Source organism: Rhamphochromis longiceps, linkage group LG16 (assembly GCF_057381845.1).
Source record: "Rhamphochromis longiceps isolate RC_006_pf linkage group LG16, R_longiceps_female_GT1.1, whole genome shotgun sequence".
Taxonomy (NCBI): Eukaryota; Metazoa; Chordata; class Actinopteri; order Cichliformes; family Cichlidae; genus Rhamphochromis; species Rhamphochromis longiceps.
The window spans coordinates 22692729-22711540 of NC_140572.1; the positions used below are offsets into that span (position 1 = coordinate 22692729).

The window sequence follows — 18812 nt, forward strand, 5'->3', positions numbered from 1 at the left end:
GTCCTTAACACGGATCAGTCGTCCTGTCCCCTTGGCAGAAAAACAGCCCCATAGCATGATGTTTCCACCCCCATGCTTCACAGTAGGTATGGTGTTCTTGGGATGCAACTCAGTATTCTTCTTCCTCCAAACACGACGAGTTGAGTTTATACCAAAAAGTTCTACTTTGGTTTCATCTGACCACATGACATTCTCCCAATCCTCTGCTGTATCATCCATGTGCTCTCTGGCAAACTTCAGACGGGCCTGGACATGCACTGGCTTCAGCAGCGGAACACGTCTGGCACTGCGGGATTTGATTCCCTGCCGTTGTAGTGTGTTACTGATGGTGACCTTTGTTACTTTGGTCCCAGCTCTCTGCAGGTCATTCACCAGGTCCCCCCATGTGGTTCTGGGATCTTTGCTCACCGTTCTCATGATCATTTTGACCCCACGGGATGAGATCTTGCGTGGAGCCCCAGATCGAGGGAGATTATCAGTGGTCTTGTATGTCTTCCATTTTCTGATGATTGCTCCCACAGTTGATTTTTTCACACCAAGCTGCTTGCCTATTGTAGATTCACTCTTCCCAGTCTGGTGCAGGTCTACAATACTTTTCCTGGTGTCCTTCGAAAGCTCTTTGGTCTTGGCCATGGCGGAGTTTGGAGTCTGACTGTTTGAGGCTGTGGACAGGTGTCTTTTATACAGATGATGAGTTCAAACAGGTGCCATTCATACAGGTAACGAGTGGGGGACAGAAAAGCTTCTTACAGAAGACGTTACAGGTCTGTGAGAGCCAGAGATTTTCCTTGTTTGAGGTGACCAAATACTTATTTTCCACCCTAATTTACGAATAAATTCTTTACAAATCCTACCATGTGGATTCATGGATTTTTTTTTCACATTCTGTCTCTCACAGTTGAAGTGTACCTCTGGTGCAAATTACTGACCTCTGTCATCATTTTAAGTGGGGGAACTTGCACAATCGGTGGCTGACTAAATACTTTTTTGCCCCACTGTAAATCTGACCTATGAATCATCTAAGTGTAAAAGAAGCACCTAACTCGAGGGATGAACAAGTGTTGTGTCTACAGATAGCAGACAACTTAGCAAAGAACTCATTTTAAATTGTATCTTTAGGCACAAAAACACATAATTTGCTCCCACTTCTTTAGTAAATCTAAAAAAAATGTCAACGATAACAGTCTGACAGACACAACACTGTATTTTTGCCTCAACAAGGTGATTCTCAAAGAGCTATTAGCTGAAAAGTTTGCATATCTCAGCATGGTGTGGAGTGTGCCCTTAAAAAAAAAAACAAGTGGAGGACAAAAGAGGAAATGACAGGCCTTAAAAAACATCTACAGAAAATGAACAGTGTCTGAAAGTCATATCCTTAAGAAATACAAAGAAATCATGACCTGAAACATGATCTGTATCTGGCCCATTAGTTGAGCTTTAATGTTGATTAAAGCATCAACAGAAATGGTGTAAATGGAAAGGTGGGAGTCTCTGTCATGGTTTGTGGCTTTATTTCAGCCAGTGACCTTGGCGTCTTTTGATGAAATTATGAACACACACAAAAAAAGGTTTTGATCCATTATGCAATAACATCAGAAAAGCATCTGATTGGCCTGTATTGATAGATGCTCACTCGTACAGATACTGTTGATACTGTTTATCTGGATGCTGCATTTTCAGATGAAAACGCAGAGACTTGGATGGTTGATCAAAAGTTTCTCCCACTGAAAATGCAATGTCCAGATAAACAGAATCAACTTTCTGGAGCTTCTGATGGGCAGTGGCGTCATTTTTCAGTTTGACAACAATCCCAAAGACTCTTCCAATACCTAGATAGAAAAACACTATCAGTGGTAGTCTAAGAAGCTTGGAAAGAAAAAAGCGTCTGGACTTCTTTATGTTGCTTGAAGACGTTACTGAATATTGACTTTCAAAAGAATTCAAGAAAACAAGAGGCAGCCCAAGACTTTTGCACAGTACCAAATAGTCCATCAGAGATGCTTATTAAAATTTTCCTCACCATGGACACCGTCTCCCGTTTTACATCTGATTTCTTCAGTGCAGTACTGACCTCATGTGGACAAATGCATCCTTGCACACAAACTGTATCTCTCAATGAAATTCAGTAGATAGGGCGTTTCATTGAGAAATCTTTGAATTTGTAAAGAGTGGAAATTGCACAACAAACATTAGACTGGTCAGGTTACAAAGATGTAAAGATATTAGTGAAAAGATAGTAATTACCTGCAAAATATATCAATCTAATCATATCGGGAAATATGACCGTCAGTCCTAAATTTAATTATGGATCCCTTGTGTCTTTTATCTGATATATCTATTCACACATAATTCTGAGCATTAGACTGTTAGACTGTGAAAGCTGCAGCGCATTTCACAGTTCAAGTCTGAGCTCGATTGCTGTTGATCTTGGTGGTGCTGACGTCAGCCAGCAGTGTGTGTGGGTGGCTGTGTGGGTGAAGATGACTCCCAAATGAGCCTGTGCGTAGAAAAAAAAATAATAAAAAAATAAAAGCCTGCCAGGAAGCAAAAGACAGGCTCTGTTAAGCTCTGCTGTTTTACCTTGAGCTCCGCATGGTGCAGGTAAAGGCTGAGCAAACAAAAAAAAGCTGCTCTCAGGCTCTCGTTGACCTTCCTAACAGCCTGACAGTATAAATAAAGACAAGAACTGAAGGGCTAAATTTAAGATGATGTATGAGGAAAAAGTTTTCTGCTCTCGCAACAATGTGGAGTGCATACAAAAAGCCAAAGAAAATAATAAAGAATTCACAACTGGGAAGTTTTACTTTAATTTATTGCACAAACAGCATTGACAAAACATACTTAGAAGTTACTATGTTGTTAAGAGAAGTGGAAAAATTGACCAAAAAGGGTACAGCCATAACATTCAAAAACAAGCTCTCGCATATTTTTGACACAAGAGGGTAGAAGGTCAGATAAGAGTTTGGGGGCGGGGTCCTGAACAAATCTTTTTACTTTTGGGGGATTTCTTTTGACCTTAAAGCACACAGGGATCCTGGAAAACATGACACATAGTTAACAATGTGACCTTCAACATGAGAGCAAAAAGTCCAGTATCAAAATGTAGTACATTACAGGGTCCGATCCAAAAAACCTTTCATACAATACACTATTCAACTGTTTGACGAGCTGAAGAATTTTGGGGTGAACACAAATGATCCAACTACATGGCAGGAAGAAAAAAAAAAGTGAAACATGGACTTGTGTTTTAATACAAAGTTTTAGCAGGTGTAACAGTCACACATATTTACATTTTAGAGCTCTTCAGATGGTTATCTTTGCATATGCTAATTAAAAAATACAGTTTAACTTTGCAGTAAGTTGCCATAACATTAAACACATGTACAGTATGCTCGCATGATCTGATGAGTTGAGTCTTTGGTACAACGTGAGCACCAGAATCCAGAGGCCCTACACTGCAAACGTGGTCATAATGGAAATGGCTTTTTCCCCTCCCCCCACTCTCTCAACAAACCATGCAAGGTTGATGCCTTCAGTGCAAACGCTAAACACACTGGGAATCATCAGTCTTTATCCTCATACTGTTCATCTAAGGGTGGGGAAATTTTGGTTGTGCAGAACAAAGACTCGAGGGGACCCATTATGTTTTTTCATCATTTTCTATTATGGTTTTATTATTGTAGTTAATGTTGCCATAACATCAACCCCACCCACCTGCTGCTGAACACTACTGTTTGTGACTGGCAGCCAATTAGAAGAGAGCTAGCTGAGATGAGATACGCAAAGGTCCAGCAGAAGATAAATAACGATTATTGTGACCTGTGAATCGTGCCAAGCTACTCGAGCAGAGTCCAAGAATAGAAAGGTGGGGCTAGATATGAACATAATAGGTCCCATTTAACTCGAAAAAGTTCATCACCAGTGGTACACACACACACGCATACACAAGAAACAAGTCTCTTGGCAATTGGTCAGTACAACAGAAGGCAGGAGGGCATGAAAAGATGAACAGAAGACACTGATGACCTTCACAAAGGGACTTCAATGTACACACGTGTAGTAGAAGGGTAGGCAGACAAAAGCTTTAGAAAGGCACAGAGCTTCAGAAAGCGCATTGAGCTGAAAGTTACCACTAAAGAAATGCCAATCACTCAATTGCATACACTCATACACACACACACACACACACACACACACAGACTCACACACAAGACAGGATCATGTAGACAAATTGTTTCTGCTAATGTTGGCAAGGATTTTTAGCAGTTTAACAAAAGAAAATGTGATGAAAAATGAAGGTTTTTGTTGCATCACAGTTGTGGCTTAGGAGGATGAGACCGTGACACGAGTAAAAATGAGCTTCAACATGGACGACAATGATTGTTACAGCAGATTAAGTGCAATACAAAGTCAAAGCAAGAAAAAGCCTGGGTGAATCGTTAAATGGCACCGGATGACACTTTTGATGTAGATGACAAAGATCTGTGTCCGTTTTGAAATCACATTTAGTATCTATTAATCAAAAATGCACAAGATGCTTTCAGAAAACAAAACAAAAAGGTTAGCTAAAGATGGACAGAATTATTTAATTAGAGGAGGTTTCTGTTGCCGAAGATGTTATTTGGGTCCACGTAGTCCTTGACAGACCTGAGCATCCCCATGCCGACGCTGGAGATGGTCTCTCTCATCCACTCCTTCCGAAGTTTCCCCACTGAATGACAGAGGAGAGAAATAAATAAAAAAACCAAGGAAGACGACTGAGGGGGAGAAATAGAGGAATCGGCACGGCTGATTGCTCAGCAGGCTGCTGGGAGCCAATCAATCTTGTGAGAGTGAGTGAATAAACAGAGGGTGATAAATGCTTTTATTCAGAGAGGAGAAATGTTTTGCATGGCATGATTTATGGAGCTCAGCAGACTATCAAACTCATTAGGCTCTGTGTGTTCCCAGAGGAGGGGCCGGCTGGCGGCTGGAGCGGGCCGTCCCCGGCTCCCTCACTTTTTGAGCCACCGCTCCCCTCCAATCCCCCCCCTGTCCACAGTCACAGGAGCGTTTTCTGTCTCATTGTGCCAACGGCCGCACTCCTCCAGCTGACCCGCGAGGGTTTTGTGCTCCGTTGTCCCGAACGTCACTCTATGCCCCAACACTGGCCCGATCATCATTAGGGTGCCACAGCCAGCCGTGGAGCACCAACACAATGGCACTCTGTCAGCGGGAGTTTGGCTTTCAGCCGCTCCTCGCGGCCTCTCATCATCGTCGTCCAAACCCCCCAACCTGAGGAGTGAGACTGCCTTCGGCATGAAGCCCAGTGAGAGCGCCCATTACTTTACCAGCTGTCCAGTTCGACATTCTCCAAAGCATTTGGACCTGACAGGGTCCCGCAGAGTGGAGCCGGCAACTTTTCAAACAGAAGAATTTAACAGCAAATGTAACCAAATTAAAGCACTAATTTATATTTTTGTATTTGGCAATAAGAGGAGGAAAAGAGTGGTGCTACTGGGGACTAACAACACTGACTTACTCAACTGGTCAGTAGACCCAAGAAACCCCAAATATGTAGATTTAGGTTCATGTCAAATGTTTTTCGGCACAGTCACGAAAATTGATCTAATTTCAAGTTTAACGTTGCCTTTTATGGCCTAACCAAGTACTTAAATAATAAATGATACATGAGAAGCTTTCACCTTCTCTCTGTTTTCTATCAGTGCAACTTTTTGGGGGGATAATGTGGGATTTGGGAAGCTGACAGGCAACTTTCACATTTTTCAGTGTAAAACACTGAAAAATGTGAGATAATAGCAGTGAGAATGATCATTTCGGTCACTGTTTTAGCTTTAATCCCTGCAAAATCAGTTCAAAAAGAGCAAGTAGTCATTATCAGAGTGTGATACTAATAACTAAAAATCCGGGAAAGGAAAGCTGCTTCATTCTTGGAAAAAGTCATCTTTTAATAACAGTCCAGCAAAGAGGAAGTAAGTAAATTTTAACTTTTGACGTCGTGTCACTTTAAAAGAAATACTCGATATCTACAACCCACCCACGCAAAAAAAAGATAGACTTGAGAACAGAGCAGCTCAGAACAGGTGCTGCTCTCTGTGTAAACATGTGAAACCAGCAGTGTAATCAGTTTAGATAAGATTATAAAGGCCAAAAGGAAAAAAAACGAAATGAAAAACCCAAAAAAAACCCCCCAAAAACGTGTCTTCACATGCCTTCCTTTCCCAATCCACACGATTCTCTCCAGCCTCTACCCCCCCCGTGCTCCCAGGGCAAGATGAGAAAAAGGGGCCACCCTGACATGTTACAACGCTATGTTATCAGAGTTTGGCCAGGAAACCCAGATGGGGATAAGCCATGAGGCTAGTGAGGCCCGTCTCCTGACAAAACAGGGCAGAGAGCGGGGTCACTGGGGACTCTGATACCACACAAACCTCCAGATGGGGACAAGGGGACCAATCAGCTGCTACCCAATAACTAAGAAAGTACCAAGCTCTCTACCACCACCACCTCCTCCCCACTTCTTTCCCCTCGTTCCACCTCCATCCCACCCTCCTCTCAGGAATAGGAGAGAAAACAGAAGGTGCTGGGACTGCATCATTGCCTCCATCACTGTGATAATTTACACATCTATCTTGTCATATTCTCTCTTTTTTGCTTGCTATTGCAATCAATCTCACCAGGCTTGGTGTGTGCAGCTGAGACATGCAAAGAAGTGCAGGTAGCTATTTTAGAAAATCCCCCCCTCCTTCTCAAAAATCAAACAACTGACATTTCTCCCATGTGGAAAAGCCCGGGGAAGTTCAGGGCGAATGGCAAACGCGGAACTTCACCAAATCAGGTCATTCTTTTTACCTCCTGAGAGCAGTGACCTGAGTGGAAGTGCAGTGTGGGGAGCAGGTGAGAGAGAATCTCCGCAAAAAAAAGAAAAGAAAAAGAAAGCCGCAAGGTGAGGTGAAGACGCTGGGCACCCTCGAATGGCCTTCATTTGGAGAAGAAGAGAGAAGCTGGGTTGAGGCTCATCCGCTTCCACACCCCGCTCTCGCTCTCCTGGGGTTTCTCTAACAAATGGGGGTCAGGACATGACAGACAGGGTAAGGCAGTGGCCATGCATTCCTCTGATATGACCAAGCTGGAGTACTGGTTGAGGAGTTGCGGTGCAGGGTTGATAGATGGATGATTCTCCTGGTGATGGATGTTCCGACAACTCTTCACTGCTGCGACACTGGTGACCTAGTTAAAGAGGACATTTCTCCTGGTGTTCTGTCTTTAAGCACTGGCCAATATTTAAACATTTAACATGTTTGTTTTGGGGTTTTTTAAAGCCAGTTTGTTAAAACTGACTCCTTTTTCATGAAAAATGGTTTTCCCCTGGACAGCAGCTGACACACAGTGCTGTTAGGTGAGTATTACGTCCTGTAGTGAAAGGGGTCGAAGCGCTCTGCATGCAGAGATTCCCTTTCGTTTGCCCACGCAGCACCGTGCTGACCTGCTGTAAATACAGGGCCACAAAAATGTATATTTTCTCCACTGGCCTCCCACCTCACCATCCTTGACTACATCTGTTTTGTTTGATACACAAAACCCAGGGAAACTAGCTCCATTTGTCAAGCGCTGATTGTGGGCAGACAAACCGTCCTGTCTGCACCCAGATAGCGAGCCCCGCTGTTATTAATCACAATTACAGAATGGGCCTCGCACACGGTAGCTGCATCAATATCCCACCCCCCTCTCCCCAGCGTCACCTCCCCGTGCCGCTCGGGGTGGCCGGGCCACCGTTTGGAGGTCAGTGTACAGCCGGCGATAACGGCGGCATCATTTACCCCGGCCCGCTGCCTCCTTTTTATTAGCAATCTTTTAATTTTGAACCCGTCCCCGCCTTCAGGAAAAATTGTGATTTAATATCGCAGCTGATTCACTACATACTGTTTTTGACAGGTGTGATGAATAGCCTCAAGTGATGTATGAAAACAGTGAGGCGGATGGCAATATAGATAAGGCAGCCGTTTCGGTTAGCCCTGATGGGGCCAGGAGAGTTGTTTCGCCGCCCTCCCCTGCTCACGTTTCATTTGGTCACTGCTGAAATGAACAAATAGCCGAGTCAGAGTCATTCATCTGAGCTGTGGGAACAGATTTTGGAAATGTGAAGGAAGCGATGAAAGATCCACGACCAAATGCACATTTACAGCACGACTGGCTGCCAGCATGGAAGAGCACGCCAGGTAGGCTCGCCATGCTGTCATCGCAATTCAGTACAAAACTGAATCTCCAAATATAACATCACTGTGCTTTTTTGGTGATTTATATGCACTTGCTTTCTGCAGTTTGTGAAAACAGGCTCTACATTTTAAGCACAAAATTCTCAGCTCTGGGTACCTCCATGGTGATGTGACAAGCTCCCTCCATTGGCAAGGATCTCCTCTCTAGCTGCATGCTGTGAAGAGGGGAAAAAAACAAAACAACACTCAGTTTATACATTATATAATGTTATATTCTGACATCTGTTCTGATGGGTGTTGGCGTTTCAACATGTTATCACATCAGATGCAATTTGCTCTAATTTTATTTAACAGTTTTTGGCATAATGTGCAGAAAAATAAAACTGGATCTACCTCCACTTGTTCATACACATGCACTGGATCACTGAGTCCTCTGTAGTTGAAGGCAAAGTAAAAGTAGACACAGGCACCGGCATCATACGTCTGAGTCACCCTGCACGAAAAAGAAACACGTTCAAACGAGCGGAAAAAACCTTAATCTTTCTCTTTCCACCGTCTCTCAGAAAATCCAATTTACATGCATGTGAAGGAGGAGTTTTTTGACAAGTTGCTCCATTTTACATACAATAAATGATTCTTTTCTATTGGAATCGGAAGACAAAGTGCAGTGGGAGGTTTGGTTTTCCCCAGCGAACCTCTGACCTCAATTCCATTCATGGTTAGCAGAAAGCGGAGGCAGCGTGGAAGCACTATCGCCTTTAATAACACAACATTATCACATAATAAATGGCGATCAAATCCTTTTACTGAATCATCTGAGCCACATTTACTCCTCAGGTATGATGCAGGCAGGGTGATTCAACTGACATCATAATATTTGTGTTTTCCCCACACCACTAAATGCAGCTTACGCTCAGGTTTTCGAACATATTGTGTAACAACCTTTGTGTTGAGAATATAATGCTGCTTTTCCCGTTTACATGTTCTCTCTCTGGCCTTGCTCCCTCTGGAGGAGCAGGGTGCTGGGCCCTTGTTCATTTGACATGGCCCATCACCTGGCACACTCACTGTTCTGGAGGTTAAATGGACAAATCAATCATGTGACAGACTGCAGCCGGGAAATGAATGGCTGTAGCATAATCAGGCTGAGGCCTAATCTGTCCGCAATCTGTGAGCAGCAGCCTGGTGCTCCTCAACCAGCTCGCCGTCTGTCTGTCACAACGTCCGACTGCATTGTCTCCGTGGCTCTTGCAAACTCAACAGGGGTCACACTTGGTATGCACCTCAGTACTTCCAAGGTTATAACTGAAATGTATCTTTAGGATTGAATGCCATTTGCTGTCAAACAATAAAAGTTAGCAACTGATAGTCATTCTATTTTTTCTTTGCTTTTCATTTGTTTCTAATTTTGACCGACTTCTTCAAAATATTTCATTTGGGGAATGCTCTTGATTATTTGTGTATAGATGTCATTTAAAGGATTGATGTGATGATATTTTATCACAGCATGATGTTTATTATTTTTTTCAGAAGCATTTATATTTGTAAAATTTAAACAATTCAAAAACTGTTACAAACTGTGACAAACAACTACATCTTATTCCTCAGTTTAAAATAGCATCCAACAAGAAAACCATTTAATCCTTGAGTATCATTTGCTAAAAACTACACTGCCCTGCTTGTTTAATAAGTTACCTGAGCTCGTTACATATGTGTGACCTGATTGAGAGTGTCATATTTTTAATAGCCTTTGGACAAATTAGAACACACAGTGCATTGTTGTGTTCTTTTCATGGGAAGAACAATATGAAATCTATACTGTAGGTGTCGTTTCTGCACTAGTGTTAAACATTAAAATATGGTGAGGAGACTGGCAGAGCGCTTGTACAGGCTCAGTCTTTTGGAAACTGTTTTTAAATATTACCTGCATGTGGATAATGGTGGAAACTGAACTCCTTTGTCTTTACACTCTCGCACAATGCGCGCTTTTACATTTCTGCAAATGTCCAAAACCCTAAAAAAAAGAAAGAAAGAAAAGACAAGAAAATTAATAGGAGTTTAAGCTGATATTTGTGTGTTTAAAACATGACAACAATGTGTATTTAAAACCAAGCACTGCAAAAATATAAATAATAAAAGAAAGACAGACCAAAAACATTAAAGAAAGGCAAGAGACCAGGCAGGAGGTAGAGACCAGACTGACTAACATGAAGACCATTGTGGGAGAGATTCCCACTGGTGTGGAAATGGCCGCCAGTCCTAAGCATCTGCAGTCGTGCGTGGAGTGTGGAGGATGGGGAGGAGGCTGGGTAATGAGCCAGGCACATATGCTCGCCTCACTGCCTGATCTCTTGGTCTCTCCCCATCAGGCATGTTACACAACAAGGAGCCTGCATGTGCTCCTGTTTGTTGTGTGAGAAAGCAGGACAATGAAAACATGTAGAAAATGCAGATCACAGTACATGGGTGTGAGATGAGCCTGTGACTCATAGTACATGGTACACATACAGAGGACACTCACACACCTCTCCCCTCTATGTATGTGTGTGGGTGTGTGAGTATGTCAGTAGTGGTACGTTTGTATGCTGAGGAGGAAAAGCTCCAACGCAGGGTCATTTAATGAGGGGAGAAGGCAGGCATGAAGGTGAATGTGAAAGACAGAGGCAAGGAGAAATAAACGAAAGGAAGGGAAAAACAGGATTAGGACGCTCAGGGCAGACTCTGCAGGAGGCGAGTGAATCAATGTATTTACCTGTCCCAAGGCACAGAGGTTTCAAAGGACTCGCCAATCACATAGTAGTCCATTCCCAAGTCCTGGTTGGAATGAAATGCACATATATAAGCAGGCTTATATGTTAATGTGATTCAGCACATTTTATGAGAACTGTGGTAACCCTGTAAATCAAGCGTATGCAGAAATCCTCCAAGCTTGTGATCTTATTTTGAAACCACAGCTTCTTATTTTTATGAGCTGGGTGACATTCGATCGATTTTTTTTTTTTTAAAGGCAATGCACAACTTTCTTTTTTAAAGGAAAAAAAGAGAAATGAAAGCAGCTTCTCTTCTCTGTACCGATAAAACAAAGACATTATCTTGGGCTTTTTTGTGATGTTTTACCACCGGCTTACATTCAACAGAACAAACCACTATCATAAAACTAGAATATAAAGAATGACTACATAAATAACTAGTAGTACTAGTAGACATCTCAACGAGACATTTTCAGACCTGTATTGCAAAAAGGCATTTTTGAATAGAAGCTGTTGCTTTATTGAAAAGGGCTTTAAATTCTGGATGCCCTTTTCGATGCAACCCCAAAAGGGTTTGTGGCTCCTCCTGGGATTGAAATCGGGATTATTGCTTGTTGGGCGAATGTGTAAACATCTACAATATGGAGCCACTGAGGAAGGACTTTTGACAACTGAGATAAAAAAAAACAAAAAACTAAAAAGCAGAAAGCTGTTGATGACCTGCTTAAGTATATTTAAACACCCTGCTTGTTGATGATTATCAGAAAGGTTTCTAACAGGGATGACCTGAGTCAACTTTCTATTGTCATTCTGTCTGCATTTACTGTGCTCTTCTACTGCTGTTCAATGCCTTGACAACAACTGCGACCAGATCAAATCAAAGCCCTCCCGAGGTCATATTCCGCTGCTTTCATTGCTGCTCGCTATCCTCTCCGCTGTCAAATTGCAATCTCCCTGCCTGCCCCACCTGCCCATCAGCTCAGGCAGGGAAAAAGCCAGAGAAGTGACCCACCCGGAGGTAAGCGATGACAAAGGTCAACATGTAGCCCCTCTGCCCATTGTCCTCTCCAGCTGCCAGGCCCCTGCGAGGAGACATCAGGGTTAATATTTAACAGATCTTTTCTTCAGCTTTGTTGCTCCGGCTGCTCCCTCTCACAACCGCTGTCTTGGAGGCTGTCAGTGCAACAATGTACAGATCAATGGCGCTATGCTCCTTGCATCGCCATAGGTCAGCCACACATCTATCACCTGCGGTGGGTAATCACATTTTCATCTACCATCCAAACTAATCAGGCCAAGCTCATTAGAAAATCACTATATTGATTTTCACCCTTCTTCCTGTTTCCCATCACTGCAGGAAACGTTCCTCACCACACCTAAGCAATCCATCACCGGCACTTGAGCTGATGGGTGATGGCCATTTAATGAAAATAATGCAATTATTAAGACTATGTTGCATCTGACAGGTTTTGGCTGGTATGGCTTAACCCCTTTCTATCACAAAACCATTGTTTGAACCTCAGCAAGATCCTAAAATAGAAGCAAACATGAAATGCTACAATGGTGTCAAATAAGACTTAATGAATATAATGTATGGCATGTATAATCAAATACTGATCAAACATTTGGCAAAACAGGGAATGCCTTGCACAAGATATTAATTACAATGAAACACTGGACTTTTTTATTGTTTCTCTTAACTAAAAAAAATATTAAAAATCCAGAGTCCGTTTTGGTAGCAACTGTATGAACACTTGAGATCTATAGATTTACAAACGCTTCACATAGATGTGAAATATCTGCAAACGTAAAGGTTACTGCCACAACCACTTTAATGAATGACTAACACATTTATGCATTGGCTATGTCATGACTCATGATGGTGCAAATCTTGTACAAATCCTTGCAGCCAGTTTTCAGACCAAACATATCACATTTGTGGTCTACCTGAGATGAAAGGTTGATATCTTTATCCATTCATATGTTTCTGCAGTTTTTTAAATGTCCAGTTTACCATAAAAATCCATCTTTGAACTTTAAAGCTTTCTTTCTTTCTTTTGTTGTGTGTGGAAGATTTTGGATCTGAGTAAATTAGGACCGAGGTTTTGTGTTCTTATGTGGCTGTGCAAAATAATGGGAACAGACAAAAATGTCTGAGGAAACTGTGCATCAGGATTATTTGGAGTTAGTTATAGATGAGAAATGTTTATATGAGATTTCTACACAGATATATTCATATTAGGTTTCCAAAAACCTTTTACCGTTTACCAATTACAATTCACCAATAAATAAAAGTAATTATTTTCATAACAATTACACAGATGGCAAATGAACTGAATATTCTTTTTTGAGGGCTTAAAAATGGTTCTGGATGAAGGAGGTTTCCTCTCTGGCTGGCTGGTAACAGATTTCCAAGAAAGTCCTTATTGATGTGTTTCATGATCAATCACAAGAGCCAAACACTCCCCAGCTGTGTTTTGTGGCCCTGTGCTGTCCTAAGGGGAGCTGTGCCCTACTATCTCTGCCCACCTCACACCTACTTTAACATTAAAGCTAGCCTGACAGGAGGACATCCAGAGGTGATCCATCAATCCACATCGAGACAAGCTACTGAGTCGAAGAACAAATCTTAAGTGTGTAACTGTGCTTCTCAATTCTTATCACTGCTACTCCAAGGCTGCTTGAAAGCAGTGCCACCACTGTGTATAAAGCCTCACCTTATGGCACATTTCTAACCTTTCTGATCTTTAAATGATCCAACAATATAGAGATATAGAAGAAAGATGTAAAAATACCAAACTCAGCAGCCACTACTCACCCAAATTTTGCAGCGATGTCATAAACCTGCTTTTCATGCTGCAGGACCTTCTCGCGGTCTCCCTCAAACAGCAGGGTGGCCACACACAGGCGGTTGGGGTCAAACCCTTTGAACTGAGAATTAAAGAGGTAGGCTCATTTTTCATGTAAAACACCTGCAGCAAGAACCTTACAGTGTTCACCCCTGGTTATTTTTTACCTTGGTGATGTAAAATTTCTTCAACCCGTCCAAAAAGGAAGTGAAAATTGAAGATACTTGAGGCTTCAGGGCATGACCTGTTAAATATCAGATTAAAATCAGTTCAGTTAATTCACCTAAAAGAAGCCCTAAAGTAAATAAAACAAAATTTCCCACAAATTAGGCAAACTCTGCTTCTGCTTGCATCCTCCAGTGTTCTGAGAGAGCAAAGCAACTCTGATATATTTGGAATTGCAAACAAAAGAAGAAGAAATAAATGGTAACATTTGAATAACTTCACAACTGGCCAGTGGCTGCGAGCGACAGCGACTATAAATCAGAGAGTTTCCGAAGGGAAGTGGGGTTGACACAGTGATATCCGTCTTCCTCAGCCACCCTTTTTGATTTATTCCTGATCGGACGCACAAAAGCGCCTGTGGACAAGGGAAAATGAGGGGCTGGGGCCAATGGGATGGTTATCAATCACAGCAGGGAAGTCATGGGTGATGTCGCCGAGACTTAACAGTTCATTTATTTCCCCCTATGCTCAAGTCTCTTCATCACTTAGTGTCCTAATTGTTTCCATTCCAAACTGTGATTGTGGGTCTTAAGGTCCCTCACAGCCATCATACTCGTTAATTAAATACTCAAAATCCAGAGAGAAAAAATTGCTAATACAATGAACAAAAATGATATGTTCATATGTTTATATTATCTTTCCTTTATACAAAATCCTTATTTTTATATATTAATACAGGTAGAGCTAAATTGTTTGTGTAGTCTCAAACTAAAAAAAAAACCCCAACCCTTTTATACAGTACACAAACTTTCTCCACAGTAATCATTATTAAAAAGTAAGGACAAGTTACTAAATCCATGAATGCATCATAGTGCCATGAGTTTTAGTTTTTATCCCCCCTCCCAAAAGAAAAAGAAAAAGAAAAAGAAAAAAAGATCCTGGTCACTTTGTCTTCCCTGTTTAAGGCTAGGAAGTGCCTACTCTGTGAAAAGTGGAAATACAGGGAAGATAATGAGATCCCACGAGACTGGGGAACTTTGCAGCGATCTCTGGGAATGCCAGATGCATTCCACTGGACCCGAAGAAACAACATCATAAAACTTCAGTGCAATAATGACTTAATTCTGGTCGGGTTTATTTTTCATCGTGCTTCAAACTGTGTGTTTGTGTGTGTGTGCGCGCAGATATTCGGTTGCAAAAATAATAATCAATTTAACGATTCAGTGGCATGGACCGTTGTGACATCATTGACTGCTGCACAAGTGCCGTTCATGGTTAGGTGGAACACCAAACAAAATAAAATGGGAGAAACTAAAGAAATGATTAAACCACATCATGTGGCTCATGTTGCAAAGCTCTCTGATCAAAGCCAAAGGTTTTATTGGGGCCTGGAAAAACAAAAAATAAAAATCTAGCCAAATTAAGTCCTACTTGTAACGGGAAAAGCTAATGTTGAGAATTTGTAGATTAAATGAAAGTCATATAGACACATAAAGAGGTGATAACTGAGATGGGCTTAAATGTGAACTCCAAATAAAACTTACCAAATTTAAATTGTTCATTATCCATGAGTCGTATAGAAGCTGGGGCACACCTCTGCAGGGAAAAGAAGTTGGCCCGAATTAGTCGAATGAACAACAATAAAGAGCTTTGACTTTATAGCTTTTGGTTATTTGTCCTAAATGTACAGTATACAGACTCTCTGAGACAACACTTCAGGCCAAATGAGGTTTGACGACGTCAGATGCCTTTGCAAGTTGGTCTATAAATCAGTTTTTCCCTGCTTTCTTCTGCCAGGTTAGCTTTAAAGGAGGTAAAACGAAGACCTGAAAGTGCTTATTTTGTGCATACCTCAAACACAGTAACTTTCTAGCCTCCATCTCATGTTGAGACATGGCTTTATGAAGCAACAGAGCACAACATGCTGAAGGGGAGATTAACCTGTTACCTGTCTGGCAACCTCTCGAAGACAGGCAACTCCCATCTCGAAATTAGGGAACACCACAGAGCCGTATTTTTGGTACTCCGGCATGGGACGAATCTTCATTGTAACCTCAGTAACCACGCCCAGGGTTCCTGTGGAAAATCACAGTGAGAGATTTTGAGCAGAACAAAAGTACGTACATCAGTTCCCAGAGTTTATATGACCTAACCCGCTTTAAGCGGAACTCAAGACTGTTTTACAGGGCTCTGGTACATGTCCCAGGGGTTGTTCTGGTGACCTTTGTCTCACATTTCACTTAGCAGATCTGGTTTTCTACCACACACTGGGGGATAACTGAGATTTATCAGCTTAAGAACACCAGGAAGTAAAGCAGGGGTATATCAAAGGCACCAAGACCAACAACAGCAACACGCACACAAGGTAGAAGGAAACCTGTGGCTGACCTCATGACCTGGAAGCTTTCAACAATTACCTGCTGCTGCTGCTGAAATCCTCACACCACTTGGTTCAAATATACCCAATGTTTATTTGAAAGTAAACTATGGGTAGCAAAGGATGTTTGCCATCTCTTCTCATAAAAAAAATTGAATTAAGCTCAATCTTTGAGCACTTGCTTTCAGATGACTTTTCTGAAAAAGATGTGGCTAATCAAAATGCTTTCTTTTGTTATCAGATGAAAAATGAAAACTACAATGAGTGAAAAAAAAATTAAAACATTGCTTTTTCTACAAGAACACAAGCACAGTTTAAAAACATCTATTCTTAAAGTGAACTGTACAAACATTTTAAGGGTTTTGGACAACAAAAGAGAATATCTGATGGGTTTGCACAACACGTAATTGCCATTTTTACACTTTCTCCACACACTCAACAATGAACAACAGCTATTAGAGCTAGTTTGTGAATTTTATTGCTATGATCCAAATTGCTTTCTTGCACCCTGTGCACTCTGTATCATTATAGATCACGTTCATTTATAAATGTATCCCCCATGAACACAGTCCATCAGGAGGCTTCATCAGCCTGTTATGGTTGTTAATGAGGCCTCTAATGTGACACTGTATGCCACATGCTGCTCCCTAGTGGCACACTGGAAAACGTGACTGCATTGGGCCTCACCCCAAGAAGGGTTTTTTCTCTCCCCCCCCCCCCCCCTCCTGATAGCATGCAGGAGAAGCCACTTAATGAGAGAGGGGTGGGGATCTAGAGAAGGAGAGAAAGAAAGACTGTAGGAGGAGCCAGGGTGAGGGCTAAATGGAGGCAATAAGAACAGCAATGCTGGAAAAACTCTCTCGGGACAGATGCAATGAAATACTGAGTGCAGCTTAAGCTAACTTTACTGGAACTCTTGCTATTAGACTAACCTCATCTTAAAGGCTACGTATTTGCGGAAAGGGAATATTCACAATGAAGAGCGTTTTTAGCAGCAAATATTTTGACCAAAAAAGCCACTGACCATTGTGCAACCACTGCTTTAAATCAATCATTTAACTCTCAACATTAGGTTAGCGTTAGTTGGTTTCATATCGTATTTTCTGCATGGTTGAGGGGAGTTTAAAAGAGAAAAGGATTAGCATTGATCATTCCAATCATTGTTTACACTGGCTGTAGCAAGGGGGAAGAACTACTTTGCATTCAGGTTACTTCAAGGTCAGAGAGATACACAGACCCGTTGTTGTGCAGAGAATAAGAAGTCTGAGGTTTCACAGTAATTTCTAATGAAATGGATGCGTTCCACTTAACATGCAGAGCATAGTTGAGGGTTTTAGCGTGGCGCTTTGCTGTTGTTGTGGCCTACTGTCAGACACCAGGATGGGATTCTTTCGGTGAGGAGGTAGATAATTTTAATGAGACTGTGTGCTGGTGTGACCTCTTAGCAAAAGAGTTAGGCCTCCCAGAACAACATGCTCTACCACTGAGGTGTGGTCCTGTCCTATCTCTGCTCAGTGTAGCAACCACAGAAGCAAGAGCATCTTCAATTTCACTCACCTTAATTGCAAAAAAGCTCCTTCTCTAAGCTTGGGTTTTGAAGATATGAAGCATGTTAGAAAAAATGTGCTACTGTGATATTAGATTATTCAATATTTAAATTTCCAATATTTTACAAATCAGCTGAGGTTTTCTTTCAGATACATGAAATATAACTGATGTTATGGAAATCTGCTTATGTGTAGTTGTTCACTTAGTTGGATCAGCTCGATGTGTTTGTGATGTTCCAACACGTTGCAGGGAAGTTGCAGAATGCCCTTTAGTGGACAAAAGATGTAACACTCATTACATGGTTGAACTGTGTTCCTACCAACTCTTCTTTACTTTTTAAATTTAAATTTATTGGATGATGTAAATGCAGATATGGACAGATCAACAAATAGCTATTGTAAGCCAATAGTATTTGCAGATAAAACAGTCTGGCTCTAAGGGTTCATAGTGCATAAATAATAGGGAACCCATTGCAAGTATCTTTTAGAAATTCATCCTTTGGGAAAGGAATTCTTGGATTTGGTCATTGTGTACTTCTGTAGGTATTTGCCCACGGAGAGCTTATGAGGAGATGGGTTTTCAGCCTATGCAAAAATGCTCCCATGCATCCAACAACCCAACAGTGCAGAGCTCAGCTATGCGTAGGTCGAATGCTGATTGGCTGACAAGTGGGCTGGAACAGGGAAGGGAGCCACAGGCTTTTCACAGGAGTTCACCAGGAATGGGAGAAGCATAACCAAACATCCAAGATCTGCTCGGTTTCACTTCAGCTCTTTGTATGTTGTAACTTATGTGTATTAGTATGTTATAACTACTCTGCATCTGGCTGAAGGACCATCAACAACCTAACTGAGAGCCCACAGATCATTTGTACCAGATACTTTGGACACTGCAGTCATCTCACAAC

At 41.8% G+C, this 18812-nt stretch overlaps 1 protein-coding gene across 1 annotated transcript in view; it reads right to left on the reverse strand.

The window, feature by feature from the left end:
- Positions 1-2795: 2795 nt before the first annotated feature.
- Positions 2796-18812, reverse strand: part of agps (alkylglycerone phosphate synthase) — a 28424-nt gene continuing 12407 nt past the window's right edge. Inside the window, exons 11-20 of the mRNA XM_085383952.1 lie at positions 15929-16056; positions 15525-15576; positions 13983-14059; positions 13785-13897; positions 11979-12048; positions 10969-11030; positions 10141-10230; positions 8610-8709; positions 8374-8431; positions 2796-4711 (exon numbers count right to left, since the gene is read on the reverse strand). Coding sequence (XP_085240078.1) covers positions 4590-4711; positions 8374-8431; positions 8610-8709; positions 10141-10230; positions 10969-11030; positions 11979-12048; positions 13785-13897; positions 13983-14059; positions 15525-15576; positions 15929-16056 — 872 coding nt within the window. The 3' untranslated portion in view covers positions 2796-4589. The remainder of the gene's footprint in view (positions 4712-8373; positions 8432-8609; positions 8710-10140; positions 10231-10968; positions 11031-11978; positions 12049-13784; positions 13898-13982; positions 14060-15524; positions 15577-15928; positions 16057-18812) is intronic.